The following is a 17,595-nucleotide window of genomic DNA, read 5'->3' as shown; positions in this document are numbered from 1 at the left end:
TTGAGGTTAAAAAAGTATATAAATTGTAATATTTTTTCAAAAAAAAAAAAAAAAAAAAAACATTTTTGAAAAAAACAAGTGAACTAATCCTTTAAGAAATAGATTTTTAAAATAAATAATTATATTATCATTATTGTAATTAAAATGATTTAATTTCTAATAAATAGTAAAATAGGACAAAGAAACATTTAGCTGAACATCAGCTTTTGCTGAAGTTCATTTAATAATGCATTTTTGTTCAGCACATTCATTTTCTTCACAAAAAGTTAGGTTGAACTCATTTTCTGTTAGTATATTAATTACCACAAGAGGGCAGTTGAGCATCAGTTATTGAAGCATTTCACAGTAAATACTGCCCATGCCTATGACAAAAGTCACAAGAATCACAGTGATTTCAAATGTTTTCCATCTATGCATGATAGGTGTACATCCAGCAAAGATTGGGAGATTGTTAGAAGAAATGTTTTGCAATCATGGACTTGTGCCTCTGCTTTGTTGCACAACTCACAACAATGCATTGCATACATGTGCTGTAATTCTACTGCTATCACACAATCGATGTATAAAGATCCATTTAATTACTGAACAAACAAGAATCACTGTTTTAATCAGTAGAGGTACAAGTGGCTGTTATCAGGCGGCTCAACTGGATGTGACAAAATCTACTTTCATTAAAACACTGTAAACAAAACATACACAACTGATGTGAATATACAAATGTAACTTTAATAACTTAGCCTATAACTTATACAAGTTTTTTCAAAAATGGCAACTGTGGTTTCATTATGATGTTCTGGATAATCTAGACATTTTTCTCTCCAACTTGACATTTACAAAATGTTAGCTTCACGTCCTGACCTTTAAATTAACAAAATGCATTACATGTCAATTCAATTAATGATAAGCACTTCCTTTTCAGAGCAATCAATATTAGATCCATGTTCATTTATGAATTTATGGAATTAGTCTTGAAATCAGTAACTAAAAAGCCAATGTTCTTATTACAGGAACAGAAATCAAACTGGCTCTGAAACATTTGTAATTAAATATGTCTGCAGAAAGCAGTCTGATTGGGATTTGACAAAAAAACCAAATACACTCCACATCATGATTCCCCACCACCAGAGTTAGCTGACATGAGGATCATATCAATCAATAGTATTTACGACCTAAGTATATCAAGAAATAATGACGAGGGCAAAAAGAAAACGTCATGTTAAATCAAGAGTGGCATAGTAGTGTATCACACACTTTCATTACCCAGAAGCTCATATTAACATATATTTCTACTTTTAAGGGGGTCAGAGTCCAGCTTGACTTCTATACATCAGCACAAAGCTGGACTGTACATGTGCAGCTCTCCAAATCCTCTGACCTGGATTTGAAAAGCACTTAAAGGACACTTCAATTTCAAGACGACACAGTTTTTCTCTACTTCAGTACCTCTCCTGAGAGAAAGCTCTGCTGAACATCATTCTTACAGCACAAAAACTCACCTAACCCCTAAAGCAAATCACAACAGCCTTGAAATGTAAAATGTCAACAATTGCACCATTGTATCATGCACCTTACTTCCCTTGCCTTTCTTTTGATGTCTATATGGTTCATTAAAAAACAAAACTGAATGCATTAGTGCAAATTCATTATTGCAACCTTCTCAAGATCACACAAACATATAGATCAGCAGCAGTTTCAAGTATGACTACTAACGTTGTACATTTCTAAACTGATCACAACAGAACTGCCATTCAATGAGTGCAAAGGAGAAATGAAATATACCGATGGGAAACGAGCTGATGCTGACGCCTTTATCTGAAAACAAACATTGAGTTATTAGCTTGGCAATACTAGGAAGCGCAACTAGGAGATATCGTGAACTAAAAATAGCCTATTTAGATGTTGTAATCTAGTACTTAATATGTTTTCAATAAAATGGATACTGACAGCATCGTACAACTCAAAAAAAAAAAAAAAAAAAAAAACTAAACATGCATGGAGCGGTATGAACTAGCCTCCACCGTATGGCATACTGTACTGAATATGCAAGTGTATTGCGCCCCTTGTTTCCTTACGAGGGAACGCAAGTGTTGAGGATCGAGTGGCTTTTATTTTAAGCAGCACAAAGCATACAGAACAACAACTGAGTTCAGAGCATTCTGTTGCGTTTATGGGTTGGGGAGTCTGTGATGACGTCGGCGCACTGGACCGAGGTTCGCTTTCTGGTGCCTGCGCTGCCAAGGTGGAGGGCCATCTCCTCCGATATGAAAGTGTTTAAGTCCACATCGTGCAGTCCGTTCCTTCTGCGTCCTGCGTTTGAGCTGCCGCTGACGTGAGTCGGAGAGCCGGGAGTGTTTGAGCGGACGCTGATGCTGGCCATCGCTCCACTTAGACCTGGAACCAAAGGTGAGATTTAATTCACGTACTTTCACGTTATATTACCTTTTCACACTTTGAAAACGCTGAGCAACTTTGAGTCAACACTATATGTGAGCCTGGACTACAAAACCAGTCATAAGTTGCATTTTCTTTTATGCCAAAACCATTATGATATTAATTAAAGATCATGCTCTATGAAGATTTATCCTACCATAAATATATCAAAACTTAATTTTTGATTAGTAATATGCATTGCTAAGTTTAAAAGCGATTTTCTCAATATTTAGTTTTTTTGCACCCTCATATTTCAGATTTTCAAATAGTTTTATCTCAGCCAAATGTTGTCCTATCCTAACAAAAAATACATCAATGGAAAGTTTATTTATTCAGATTCAGATAATGAATAATCCTCAATTTAAAAAAACAAAACAAAAAAAAAAGCCCAGAATCACATTATTTGCAACCCATGAATATTGAAACATCTTGAGGATGTGGCAGGCTTAGCTGGCTGTGATTTTGCAAAAATCTTTCGATAACAGCTATACGTAATGTGAACACAACTTCATGTTTTCAACAAACAAAAGTAACTTTATTTAGCAATGTTTCCATCGCCCTGTTTTTATGCACATTTGAAATATTGCATCAGAAACGAGTGATGAAAACGCCACATTTCTAATAAAAATCCCTTAATTGTGGTGGTTTTTGACTTGCGCAAAAAAGGTTTAATGCAATTATTGGCTGACAGAAACGCATTTGGCAAATAAATTCCTCCATATGCATCAAAAAAAGTTATGCGACTTTGCGCTATGGGACGGCATAACCCATCTAACCAGAGGTCTTGTTCCACGGCATCTGAAATGTTGCTGGTCATTCTGAAATGCCTGAGCAAAGTCTGTCGTCAAATTATGCATGTATAATTACCTCCCAGAACGGTCTTACACAACTGTGTTTCCAAACAGCAGGCATCCACCTCCAAAAGAAATGATTACATTTATTGTGCTTCATCTGCTTGCTCTGAGGTGCAAGTAATTGATTATATATGAAAATTACTATATTCAGTGGCTTCTCCTACTTTTCTTAGTTATATATAGTGTTAGTTTATCAGGAAGTGATGATTTTGTTCTCTTTGACTGAATGGAAACGGTGATAATTCGCAAATGTTTTATGCAATATTCCAATTTTTATCTTTTGCACACAAGTTAAATTCGCAACTTTGCATGGAAACCCAGCTATTATCTTCCATTCCGTGTCAGTCATTGACAGGGTTGCCAGGTTTTCAAAACAAAACCTGCCAAACTGCTACTCAAAACTAGCACAAAACATATTATCCAATAACATTATCATTATTGGGGTTGCTTCAACTGGCAGACATGAAAAACAACCTGCGGCAACAGTGTTAAAGTAGCATAATTCTGCAGGAAAAACGCAGATTTGCCAACACTGGTGTTTGATAAGTGCATGAGAGTACACCATCATGATACTCCCGTAAACAAGCATCAAATTCTAACATGCAAGAGAAGAAATTGTTAAATGAAGTAATTATTTTTGTTTTCTTTGCACACAAAAAGTATTCTCATAGCTTCAGAAAAATAGGTTCAATCACAGATGTCACATGGACTATTTTAACAATGTCCTTACTAATTTTCTGGGCCTTGAACGTGGTAGTTGCACTGCTGTCTACGCACGATCAAAAATCATCTTGGATTTCATTAGAAATATCTTAATTTGTGTACGAAGATGAACAAAGGTCTTATGGGTTTGGAATGACATGAGGGTGAGTAAATAATGACTATCCCTTGAAGACAAATATCATGCTCAGTCAGCTTTATCTTAACTATGAGCAGGCAGTAATATTTACCATGTAGTGCTATGGCCTCACAGAAGGGCTGTAAATCAGTCTCTACAGATGATACTGTGTCCGACGAAGGTGGTCGGTTAGGAGACATGACAGTCAGTTTGGGGGCAGCTCTAGAAGTCCTTGGTGGTGGTGCTTTACCACATAGGAAACTTATCAAATCCTCTCTTCGTATAGTTCTCCTTCGTTTTTTTACCCAGGCCAAAACATCTTTATTACGTCGCTGATGGCCGATCTGGATTCCTAAGTCAAAGCTCCTCTTGTGTGCATCAACACTCTCTGTTAAACAGATCACAGTCAGATGTAGTTATATTTGCAATTTATTCAACAGTGTTGGGCTCAAGATATGTGCAAACTCATATGTAATGAGGAGTTACCTTTGTAAAGATTAGTCACTGCTGTTGCAGCGTTCTGAAATGGAGACCACAATGACGGTCCTTGCTGATGACAGACTCGATCTGCAAGACAGGAGTAAAATCAGGGACGCTCATGTGACATTAAAGACAACAGAGATTACTAAAATAGGTCCAGAAAAACATTCAGAATTTTTATACTTAACCTTTACAGTAAAGACTAGGAAAACCATAGAATATAAACAGCTGAATGTTGAATTACTATAGTTTTGCAATGGCAACAATTTTTAAAAAGAAGAAGAAAAAATATATATATATTTTATTTACAAATAATAATTTGTATATTTTTCCCCATGTATTCTTTTAATATTAAAAATATATATTACATACACCACCAGTCAAAAGTTTTTGAACAGTCATTTTTTTTTAAAGTAGTCTCTTCTGCTCACCAAGCCTGCATTTATTTGATCCAGCGTACAGCAATAACAATAAAATTCTGAAATATTTTTACTATTTAAAATAACTGCTTTCTATTTGAATAGATTTTAAAATGTAATTTATTCCTGTGATTTCAAAGTTTCATGTTTAAGCATCACTCAGTCACATGATTCTTCAGAAATCATTCCGATCTTCTGATTTGCTGCTCAGAAACATGTGTTATTATTATTATTATGATAAAAACAGCTTAGTAGAATTTTTACAGGTTTCTTTGATGAATAGAAAGTTCAGAAGAACAGCAATTATCTGAAATCCAAATCTTTTGCATCATCATTTTGATCAATTTAAAGCCTCCTTGCTAAATAAAAGTATTAAATTCTATAATATGTTTTAAAAAATTGCAGAAAAATACTGACTCCAAGCTTTTAAATGGTATTGTGTATAATGTTAAAGCTTTTTATTTCAGATAATTGCTGATCTTTGGATCTTTTTATTCAAAGAATGCTGAAAAAACAAGTACTCAACAGTATTAAATGTTAATAGTTATTAATAATAATAGTAATAATAATGTTTCCTGATCAGCAGTTCAGCATATTAGAATGATTTCTGAAAGATCATGTGACACTGAAGACTGGGGTAACAATGATGAAAATTTAGTTTTGATCACAGGAATAAATTACATTGTAAAATATATTCAAATAAAAAGGAGTTGTTTTAAATAGTAAAAATATTTCACAATATTACTGCTGCATTTTGGATCAAAGAAATGCAGACTTTGTGAGCAGAAGAGACTTCTGACTGGTATTGTTTTTATAATATATAAATAAAATACATTATATATTAAAAGTAAATATTTTATTTATATATTAAATCATTTATAAATAAAATACCCATTTTACATCAGGCAAACACTACTGCATTTTAAACAAACAATAGCCACCTTACAACTAAATTCTGAGACAATGAAAACTATTTTTATTTTCGGGCAAACTAACTACCCCTTTATGAGCTAAGAGCTAAGTTAAGATATTCCTTATGTTAACCAGACAATGGCTGTGTGCCCAACCCTTGCGAGCACCCACCTTGCCAGCATATTAGGGTACCATGGGTACATTCGTTCGAACGTGCCTCTTTTACACAATAGTAGGCAGTTAAGTACACTAGGTTTTGAAACACAGCCACAATAGGACATACGCTAGCTCACTAACCGGTAGGACTTTATGTGTCAAAATGTGTAATTCCATAAGCCTATAAAACGTAAATAGGTTCCACTTAAAAATAAGCTTCTCCAATTCAGACAGTTTAAACCGAGAGGAAGAAAAAAAATCAGATTAAAGGGCTAACTAGCCGGCTTACCGGCTAGCCGGTTAGCAAGGCCAACATAACAACGAACAAACTGTCAAACACAGGCAGACCCGGTGCGGCTAAAGCTAGTTCTCGTTGACACGGTGAAAAACAAACATAAAACGCTGCTTTTGTTACTTTAGCGTCCAAATGAGAGCGGTATGGGCTTTTAGGTCGGAAGGTGCGGTTTAGTCTAGAAACAAAGGGTTTCCGCGATATTTTTCTAGAAGCGAACGGTTTCTTTAGCCGAGCTGCTGGAAGTCGGAGGGCCGCTGATGGGGTCCCTTTCTATGCGCACAGACCTTTATAAAGTTGCGCCACCGCCGTAGCGGAATTCTGGAAGAGATGCCACAGTTTCTCCTGGTTCTGGTCCACCTCCTCCTCGTTCGGTTCTTCCCTTTCGGCCTCTGCGAGGCATTGACGCTCCCATTTGGAGAACCAATGTTCGGGTCCGTGTTCGTGGATCTCCGCTTCGCTCTCCTCCTTCTTCTCCTCCATGATGAACACTGAGAAACTTCGGTGAACTTCTGATCGTTTTTTGGAGTGATTTCTTGCTCCTGTGGGTTAAGTCGCGTTCTTGAAATCACACACCGACAGATGAACGTCGGTTAATATCCTCGGTTCTGGGCTAACGGGTTTGGATTAAAACGAAATGAAGTGAAATGTTTTGTCTTTTGTGACGCCGAAATCTAATTACCCAGGAGTGTAGCTGTCCACCCCGGTTAGAGGGTCGCTTTTGCCCTGCGCAGTTTCAGGCATCCCTCAAAATGGGCGGATCTGATTTAAAACACGCCTGTTTGGTTTTGCGCATGCCAGTTCCAACGCTGTTGCTCTCACAAGTCGTCACACACTGAATAGTTTGCCTAGAATACTGTAGGTTGTGTACAGTGTTGGGAGTAACGCATTACAAAAGTAATAATATTACAGTAGTATATTACTTTTTGCTGTAACGCAGTAATATAACGCATTACTAATACAATTTGGGTAATATTATTACCAGTGTTGGGAGTAACGCATTACAAAAGTAATAATATTACAGTAGTATATTACTTTTTGCTGTAACGCAGTAATATAACGCATTACTAATACAATTTGGGTAATATTATTACCAGTGTTGGGAGTAACGCATTACAAAAGTAATAATATTACAGTAGTATATTACTTTTTGCTGTAACGCAGTAATATAACGCATTACTAATACAATTTGGGTAATATTATTACCAGTGTTGGGAGTAACGCATTACAAAAGTAATAATATTACAGTAGTATATTACTTTTTGCTGTAACGCAGTAATATAACGCATTACTAATACAATTTGGGTAATATTATTACCAGTGTTGGGAGTAACGCATTACAAAAGTAATAATATTACAGTAGTATATTACTTTTTGCTGTAACGCAGTAATATAACGCATTACTAATACAATTTGGGTAATATTATTACCAGTGTTGGGAGTAACGCATTACAAAAGTAATAATATTACAGTAGCATATTACTTTTTGCTGTAACGCAGTAATATAACGCATTACTAATACAATTTGGGTAATATTATTACCAGTGTTGGGAGTAACGCATTACAAAAGTAATAATATTACAGTAGTATATTACTTTTTGCTGTAACGCAGTAATATAACGCATTACTAATACAATTTGGGTAATATTATTACCAGTGTTGGGAGTAACGCATTACAAAAGTAATAATATTACAGTAGCATATTACTTTTTGCTGTAACGCAGTAATATAACGCATTACTAATACAATTTGGGTAATATTATTACCAGTGTTGGGAGTAACGCATTATAAAAGTAATAATATTATAGTAGCATATTACTTTTTGCTGTAACGCAGTAATATAACGCATTACTAATAAAATTTGGGTAATATTATTACCAGTGTTGGGAGTAACGCATTACAAAAGTAATAATATTACAGTAGTATATTACTTTTTGCTGTAACGCAGTAATATAACGTGGTACTAAAAATGTGGGTAATATTATTACCAGTGTAACGCATTACAAAAGTAATAATATTACAGTAGTATATTACTTTTTGCTGTAACGCAGTAATATAACGCATTACTAATACAATTTGGGTAATATTATTACTCGTTACAATCTCAGTAAGGCAAGTTACAACAACATATTTTAACTCAAAATTAAGTGGTGAATTTACCAACACAGCAAAACAACACCAGAGAAAAAAAAATCTGCATGTAAAATAGTTTGTCTATTTCCTGTTGCTGGATTCTGGAATTTGATGGTTAAGATGACTGCCGAGACGGATTCTACTTGTGTAAGATAGACACACTTTTTTATTCATTTCAGCAGAGAAAAGAATAAGAATGCATAATCAGGTGTAATCCTTGTGCAACACCAAACTCTCAACAAGGAGAAATAGCACGAATAACTCCTGAAAACACCTGGACTGGTGCCACTAACACTAAGCTAAAGAAGAGAAAGAATGTGGCGGACCAGCGTAGACAAGCAACAAAAATTAAGTTAAATAACAAAAGCTGTTTTTATCAAATCATAGTCTATGTATAAAAATAATGAATACGCTAAATATATTTAACTTAAATAGCCTAATTAACAGATTAACAAAACAAAAGGAAAAGACTGCTGCTGAGTTTGGTTCATGTTTGTGTGGTGCGGCGTATAATACTTATAATAAAAGTAAACACACTGCAGTTTCGAATGATCTGTATGACCAAATATGACTGAGTATTTTTTGTTGTTGTTGTTTGTTTCCGCTGATTGATCGCGCCAGCGCCTCACACACACACAGCATTGCAAATGTAGCAGCCTGTTTATTATCAGAATAAAATACAGTCAACCAAACATATACACTGATTAATCAAAATAGTGCGTACTGTATAGTACAATTCATGCTGTTCAGCCTGAGGTCGGGCCAAACATTTGCTCATGTGAGGATTTTTTCACGCGCATTAGGCATAAGCATAGTTTAGCATTCAGATACATCGCAAATATCCGTGGTGAAAAAACAGCATATGCTGGTAGGTATGTTTTGATGCTGGTTTAAGCTGGTCCTTAGCTGGTTTATGCTGGTCCTTTGCTGGTTTTTGCTGGTCATGTTGCTGGTCAAGGACCAGCATGAACCAGCAAAGGACCATCTTAAACCAGCATCAAAACATACCTACCAGCATCAGGGATGGACACATTTAATTGGATTAATGCCGAATGAGAGACATAGACTGCGTGAGAACAACGCGTTTGCTTTCAGTTTCGCTTTAAATTAACCTAATTCGTTTTGGCTTGTTTAGCAACTTATATATTTCATTCTTGTTTTGCTCCGAAAACTGTTCAAAATAGTCTATAGGCTAGGTATTGTGTTTATTGTTTGTACATTATAACATTTCGCTTTATTTACCGGCATTATTTATAAATGTAATAATTTTGTGCTTATCTGTGTTTAACCTAAACCACAAGTAACATTAATGTAGACATACATACAGGTAGGCCTAGCCTATCTAAATATGATTTTATAATTATATGCTATATAGACCTACCTCATTACCCCCCACTGGATGTAAAATGAGCAGCAATAAATTACATTTTGGCATTTTATAATGCCTAGTCATACTTCTGTGGATATTTTGGTAAAAGTAACTCAAAAGTAGTGTAACGCATTACAATTCAGAGACAGTAATATTGTAGTGTAACTAATTACTTTTAAAAGACAGTAACTAGTAATATATATAATGTATTACATTTTGGAAGTAACTTGCCCAACACTGGTCATGTATATTTACATGCTAATTTTTAATGTACACGTTTAGTTACGTATATATTTATTTTTGTAACATTTGTATTTTTCCCTTTAGAGGGGTTTTTAAACCCATACAGTTATGTTCCTGGTGTGTTTTAAACCCAAATAAAAGAAAATGTTTGTACTATAAATATCTAAAGATAACTGGAGATAACTAAAGATAACTAAAGATTACTTCATTAGTTTATAACGTTGAAATAAAATTATTAAAAGGTAGCAGCAGCTTGTAAAGTCATCTACTGCTTACAGCACTATTTGAGTAAGTGTTAAGTTAGAAGCTGCATCAGCCTGTTAACCCTAAAATAGGCAGTCTTTTGATCAGATATTACCGGTACTGTCTATCTGTGGTTAGGTATACAAACACACAAGCGTGTGCACACACATAGGCTACACAATGTAAATTATAATAAGAATTAATTCCATTGACAAAATATATGTTGAATATGAACAATATCCATTCTAATGGGTATATCTGACCCACATGCATTCTCGTAACAATGCATGCTCTGCTGAAAGTCAAAGAATGAAGATGAGTTCTGCTTAGATACACTTGCTGAGTGTGAGGATTTTGCTCAAACAAGGATTTTAGAAATAGTGCTTTGATTACATTTCTGAGCAATGATGAAAGGTTTGATGAAAGGTGTAGAAAGCTTGCTGAAAGCAATTAAGTGCAAATGCCATTAAAATATTCTAAATACCACTTTATATGAATAGCATTCTTAGTGCTAGGTCACTAAGGTCAGATGAAGGATTGATTCTCAGGAAATATATAGAATTCTAAAATATGCATGCATAATGTAAAGGGTTTGTAAAGTAACTATTAAAGAAAATCTCATCCTTTTTCATATATATGGAAAACATTTTATAGGGTTGCACAAATTCCTATCAGAAAACCATCCACTATTGCATTCTTACTTGAACAGTGTGCACATGTTGTTCAATAAGGTAATATTGAACATAATACAATGTGGAAACAGCTGTCAAGTTTACAATTCAGCTACTCCAATATTTCCACTCATTTGTTTGCATTTATGCTGAGAGGACAAGATTACAGACATGTAGTTTGTCTGTCCATTTTGTAATCAGTTTGCATTGATGGAGAAAAAAGAATATGAAATTAATGCAAAGACACTGAGAGCACTGGGGCTCCAGGTGTGAAACAATTGCAATAATGCACAGTCACCCCTGAGGAATTACTTTGAGCTTTTATTGTGAAATTAAGCAATTTTGTCTACTTTTATACAAAGGGTGCTTCACTGCATAAAATGTGAATCAAAGAATCATGATGAGACTGTTCACTTGAAGTGGTTTTGGCTAAAAATAAAAGGCTGAGATAAACGTTAATTCGAAACAGAACACAAACATCTTGCTCATGCTAATGTATTAACAACATAACAGCCATTACAGAATACTACAGAGCACTATTCTGTTGTTGAATATCAGATTAGTCCTAGTTTAATTCTGTGACCGTACATTTTCAAAACATGAATGACTATTTATTACCTTATACAGACAGGTCTCATCTGCTTCTCCTCCTTGCCAATAATTTTGCACAATTAAGTTCACCTCCCAAACCCCCCTACACAGTCATACTGCCTTAGCAATGTTGTAGACTCTTCTCAGTTGGCCATTCATCTGACTGAAAATATCAACACCACTGTCATGCCAGAGAATAAACTAGATCACTCTATATGGTCAAATCTATCATATATAAAAATAATGTCAAATAGGCTATTTATTATATTAAATATTGAAAAATCCAGCATTGATGTCAAGGAACAGGTTGAGGCTGGTTTCAAACTGATTTTGAGCTTCCTCTACTGTATGGTCACAATAAATCTTTACAGTGTTGACAACGTATTTTGCATAATGCACATGTATTGAATGCAGCAGCAGCAGCAATAAGTCCTATAGCTAAAATAAGGGAAATTATGTCAAACTATTTCTTTACAATTACTTAAAATGATGGAGAACCATAATACACTCTCACAAGAGTTTGTATGGCCTTGTCAAGTAGAATATAAAACAATGGATTTTCAGGAAAATAATTTTATTTATTTATTTATTTATTTATTACATTTTCATAAAAACAAACAAAAAGTCTCTTCTGCTCACCAAGCTTGCATTTAATTTGATCCAAAATGCAGCAAAAGCAGTAATATTGTAAAAAATGTTACTATTTAACATAACTGCTTTCTGTTTGAATATATTTTAAAATGTATGTAATTTATTCCTGTGATCAAAGCTGAATTGTCAGCATCATTACTCCAGTCTTCAAAGTCACATGATCCTTCAGAAATCATTCTAATGTGCCGATCTGCTGTTCAAGAAACATTTACTATTAATATTATCAGTATTTAAACCAGTGTCTAAATTCGTTTGATTCTTTGATGAATAGAAAGATCCAGCATTTATCTGAAATAAAAAGCTTTTGTAACATTATACACTATACCATTCAAAAGTGTTGGAGTCAGTATAATTTACTTTTATTTAGCAAGGATGTTTTAAACTCCTCAAAAGTGGTGATAAAGACATTTATAATGTTACAAATGATTTCTATTTCAGATAAATGCTGTTTTTAAGCAACAAATCAGCATATTAGAATGATTTCAGAAGAATCATGTGACACTAAAGACTAGAGTAATGATAATAAAAATTCAGCCTTGAAATCACAGGAATAAATTAGATTTTAAAATATATTCAAATAGAAATCAGTTCTTTTAAATAGTAAAAATATTTCAAAATGGTACTGTTTTGCTGTACTTTGGATCAAATAAAAGCAAGCTTCGTGAGCAGAAGAGACTTCTATAAAAAATAAAAAATCTTACTGTTCAAAAACTTTTGACTGGTAGTGTACATATTCATATTTCTGTTTTTCTTTCCTTTTTTAACGTAATACAGGCCTATATTTTAATTTATATTAAGTATTGGGTAATGGTCTGAAAACAAGTGGGGAAAAAAAATGACAAGTGGCAATTTTGACAAAATAAAGAGAATATCAAATTAAAATGTTGACCATCTAGCTCCCATTCTTTTCAAAGTGTATTTATTTATTACATATAGAAAATAAAAAGTTGTGGGCCAGAAGAAATCAATAAGCGATTTTTGCTAAATAATTACTAAATAAAATAATAAATTACAATCCTGTAATTTACAATATACAACACACATACTGCATAACCAATAGTGATGCTGTTGTCAGCAGTAACAGAATAATAGGCTAAATAAATAAATAAAACAGCAATATAGTAAACAGCAATAAAAAAATATATAGGATGAATCCGCTAAGTTTGAATAAACTCTAACGTGAGGCAGCATTTGTGTTTATGGCGCTGGCGGTGTGCGCCACTGTTTGGATCTCCATGCGGATGTGACATTTCAGAGAGGAGCGCGACCGCCATTTTGAGTTTTACCTCAACTGAACATCATAAACCACGGGAGCGGGTGAGAGAGGCTCTGGCCGTGACCGGGCAAAATTATCTTTTCTCCTTTGAGTAGCCTTCTGGGATGCAGCTTCAGGGTAAAATTAAGCGTTAGATGTTCAGGTTAGTTTCACTTGTGATAACGGCGAGGCGAAACGCGGGCATCTTTGTGAGCTTAAACTTCTAAATTAGTGCGATTTCACATTAGAGCCTGGTTTGAATGGATAGGTTTTTTCTCCGCTCCCCCCCAGAAGAGGGACAATCGGAGGAGCACACGGACTGGAAATATTGCAGGGAAAGTTGCATTTAAAATAGTCTCTCGGAGGCGCATGAGTTTCTTCTTTTATCACTTTTGCTAGCTTCAGCTGGGCTATCTGTGTTTTCCCCGGCTGCAGGTTGTTGTGAGTTGCATTCGCCCCGCACTTCTACGGGGGAAAGCCGGGGTTTCATTCATCGGGCCTTCGTTAAGCAGAAGCCCGAGGCCACCGACTATCCTTAACGCTAGCATCCCTTCACCCAGGCGCCGAGATTGGGCGAATAGCGAGCAAATACGTCCGCGTTTCTCTGCCTGCTCCCCCACCGGCCTCCCTTCCTCCATCCCCGGCGCTGACAGCAGACAAGGCCGAGGTCGTCTTAGTGCAGGCCCAGCCGCAAAGGCTCGACCTGTTTACCCCACCTCCGCGTCCTCCGACTCCCCACCAGCCTCTGCCCGCGGAACCGCCACCGGACCGGCCCGAGGGAGACAAAGAGCCCAGGCATCATCCCATCCTAACAGCCGCCAACATGAACCACCATCACACCCAGCAGCAGCAGCAGAAAGCCGGCGAGCAGCAGCTCAGCGAGCCCGAGGACATGGAGATGGAGGGTACGTCAAGGCCTCACGCAAAAACCAAAAGCTCACTCACACGCTTTAATTTAACACCACAGCCAACGTTAACACACTAAGCCAGATATTTAACCAGTTAACGGTTTAATACCAAGCCACACTATCGCATGTTTTGACCCCGATAGCTAGTTAGCAAGCAGCTAACCGTTACCTCGCTGCATGAGGACTTCAAACAGTCAGCAAAAAGCCTACCATATTTCATTTACGTGCTCATCTCAGTCACATTACACTCTTACGTTGTTATTACAAATCAAACAACGGTTGTTTTACGTAAATAATACTGTTTATGTGTCCGTTGGGTTTTCTACCATTAGCGTTTGGCTATATACTGCCTGCATTAACGTGGCGCAGCCCATCTTTAAGCTCGTCAATCTACCAAACTGTGTCAGGTTTTCATCTGATTATGTAAGGAGCCCCTCGGTTACACCTGTAGATCCTGTGGGCAACTTTTGAAAAGCATCGAGGGGTAAATGCTCACAGATAAGCTGGTTATTTGGACGGACGGACCCGTATTGGCTTGCAGAATGGATAAATGTAAGTGCATAGCATATTGTGTGTGCTGTAGGTTGTGATTGAAACGACAGAGAAACGTTTGAGAGCACTAAACCAGCCGTTTAACTAGTTCACGATTTAATCGGCTAGTTTAGTGTTCTTTCAGAACATCTGCTTGTTTAGACATTTCTGAAACAAGTTGCTGCTTCATTGAATGGCTTTCCTCCACAGTCAGCAAATCCTCATGTCCCGCCACCGTTTTTTTCTGTTGAGTGCTAATGCAATCAAACAAACGGCATCAGAGGATGATTGCTGGACAACAGCACCATTTTGAACTATAATTCGCTCCTGAAACACATGCGTGATGACAGGCTTTCTCTGCTGTACCTAACCGGTTAAGTTGCATTTAGCTGTTACGATGTCTTATTAATGCGTTACTGTTGTTGTTGGCTTTGGATGCATTCCGCATAGGAAGTTGTGCAGCTCGATTAGGGGGAGTGGATGGCAGTTTTATTCCAAGATGGTGGACTGTATTTTGCACAGATCAGTTTCTGCGAGGCCTGCTTGCGTATGTGTTTGTTTATATCTGGATGACGGCGCGGCCCGCGGCGCATGATGGCTCACCAAAGGATCCTCGAACCAAGTAATTTATTTGCTCATCGGATAGTGTCGGATGACACGCTTTGCCGAGAATAAGAGCTCGGTTTGCGGAGGGAAACGTTAGCAGCGCGGCTATATGTGTGTATGGAGGGGGAGGGGGGTAAACGAGCGGATCAACTCAGAAACGAGTCATTAACATAGCGCCTTTTTTCTCACTGACACCCTTATTATTAATAATATGGGGTGAGTACCTATGCTGTCAGTTGTAAATCTAGATTTGATGTGTTTTGGGCATCGCAATGACTGTGCGTCAAGGCCATCGCGTGTGGATCCGCCGACAACGCGCGGGGATTTTCTGCTTCTTCATTGTATAACGAGTCATGCTGTGGTACCGCTCGCCATTTTTAATGATTACGGCTTGCTTGGCTGTTTTTTTGGCTCGTGCACAGCCGCGATCGCGACGGTAGCGCTTAAAAGGCCACGAAACGTGGCTGTGATTTCTCTCGTTTTATTTCGGACGCTTATTTTTGCGCTGCGTTTCATCAAAGTTCTGCAGTGCACGTGTGGGGGCGTTTCTGGTGCTGCTGCTGCTGTCCAGAGACCCGCACTGAGACCTCTCAAGACATGCACACATCACAGGCCTAAGAATGCGCAAATGAAACGCTAAATGCCGCTTTGAAGCATGCAGGTTGGCCTGGTTTTAATCTCACTCATTCAGGCCTTTTGGTGAACAGCAAAATGTCTGGTTCACATTGCATCTTTTTTTTTCTGGTCAAGAACCACCCACATAGACAGGAAGAGAACCAGTTTGTTTTGTTTTCACATGGGTTTTATGCCATCTTTAAGAGCTGCTGGAAGTGTCCTACTTTCCACTACTTCAGTGCTATGTTCGGGTGCTTTGTTATTTGAAAGAATGGGAATCATGCAGGATAGATTCGTTCTTGCCTGTTTTGGGGGGGAGATCTTATTAAAGCCAAAATGTTTTAAAGATGTTTAGTTCATATACAATGGATCCATTAACTCTCTAGAGATTATAGAATATCTAGAGATATTGGAATTTCAAGCAAATAAATGTGGTCTTTGCTGTTTGAAACGCATACAATGTGCATCAAATGGATATTTATATGGAGTATTATATATGACACTAATGGCAAGATAAAACCATATAGATATTGTGGGGAAAAATTAATAAAATTTATACTAAAACAGTAGTTTTCTCCTCTGCAGTGTGTAAAGTTTATAGTTCGACTCCGTCCTATTAGGAAACTCGGGTATCAGAATTGTCTCGGAGTGTCACACTCGTAAATAAGACTTAAAAGACTGTTTGTCCAATTTCCAAATAGGAAACTTGTTTTCATGTTGGCAAGTTGTAATTACAACCTCAGACGTTCAAATCCGTTTGCTCTGAACAAAATAGCGGTGTCTAATGACTAAAGAATGTGCTCTCGGTGTGTTTTTGCCTTGTGTTTTTATTCCATTTATGAAGTTGCTGTAAGCGCCGTTGTACAATTACAATCCTATAGCAACTTTTGTTCATGCAACTTGAATTTATTGTAAATGTAAAACGCAAAAAAGCAATGTCAGTCATTTTAACATTTGCAGACACTGCATCCACTATGTTTACTCATGTCACGCACCCAATTCAGAAACTCATGCTCAAAGTAAATCTAGAGTTGTAATTATGAAATTGTGGCTCAACTAGTACATATGATCTTTCCAGTGTGACTTGAATGCATCATCTTTACATGGTGTTTATAGACTATCTTGGACTGTTGTGAACATTATTTCAGATGCATTCAGTAGTGCTTCAGAGTCTTTGATGGTTATAGATGCAAATTTTGCTTTGTCACTTCTAGTTCACAGTGATTTGTAATTCTAGTTTGTCTTTTTAATAAAACACATATATGAGATTACATGAAATAAGTAATTGCTATGTGTAGAGCTACATATGCTAAATTCTTTTTTTTTTTTTTGTTAAAAGATGCTCTTGAATGCATTTGTTGTCTTGTTGCACAGTGAATCTGTGCCACCATAATCAGA

At 36.5% G+C, this 17,595-nt stretch overlaps 2 protein-coding genes across 5 annotated transcripts in view; one reads left to right on the top strand and one right to left on the bottom strand.

The window, feature by feature from the left end:
* Window positions 1-706: 706 nt before the first annotated feature.
* Window positions 707-7,136, bottom strand: hapstr1a (HUWE1 associated protein modifying stress responses a). Its single transcript, XM_051106489.1, has 4 exons — window positions 6,669-7,136; window positions 4,609-4,689; window positions 4,235-4,510; window positions 707-2,391 (listed from the first exon to the last, which is right to left on the bottom strand). The coding sequence occupies exons 1-4, from the start codon at window positions 6,862-6,864 to the stop codon at window positions 2,147-2,149; spliced, it is 798 nt and encodes a 265-aa protein (XP_050962446.1). The 5' UTR covers window positions 6,865-7,136; the 3' UTR covers window positions 707-2,146.
* Window positions 7,137-14,045: 6,909 nt separating this feature from the next.
* The window catches only part of usp7 (ubiquitin specific peptidase 7 (herpes virus-associated)), a 24,983-nt gene continuing 21,433 nt past the window's right edge, over window positions 14,046-17,595 (top strand). Inside the window, exon 1 of one of the 4 annotated variants that reach the window (XM_051102614.1) lies at window positions 14,046-14,442. In XM_051102614.1, coding sequence (XP_050958571.1) covers window positions 14,361-14,442 — 82 coding nt within the window. In that variant the 5' untranslated portion in view covers window positions 14,046-14,360. Of the gene's footprint in view, window positions 14,443-14,867; window positions 14,998-15,446; window positions 15,599-17,595 lie in introns of those variants that run through there. The other 3 variants (XM_051102612.1, XM_051102610.1, XM_051102613.1) reach the window with 3 other exon arrangements.

The sequence above is a fragment of the Labeo rohita genome, chromosome 3 (genome assembly GCF_022985175.1).
Source record: "Labeo rohita strain BAU-BD-2019 chromosome 3, IGBB_LRoh.1.0, whole genome shotgun sequence".
In the NCBI taxonomy this organism is placed as follows: Eukaryota; Metazoa; Chordata; class Actinopteri; order Cypriniformes; family Cyprinidae; genus Labeo; species Labeo rohita.
This window is presented reverse-complemented; position numbering and strand designations above follow the sequence as displayed.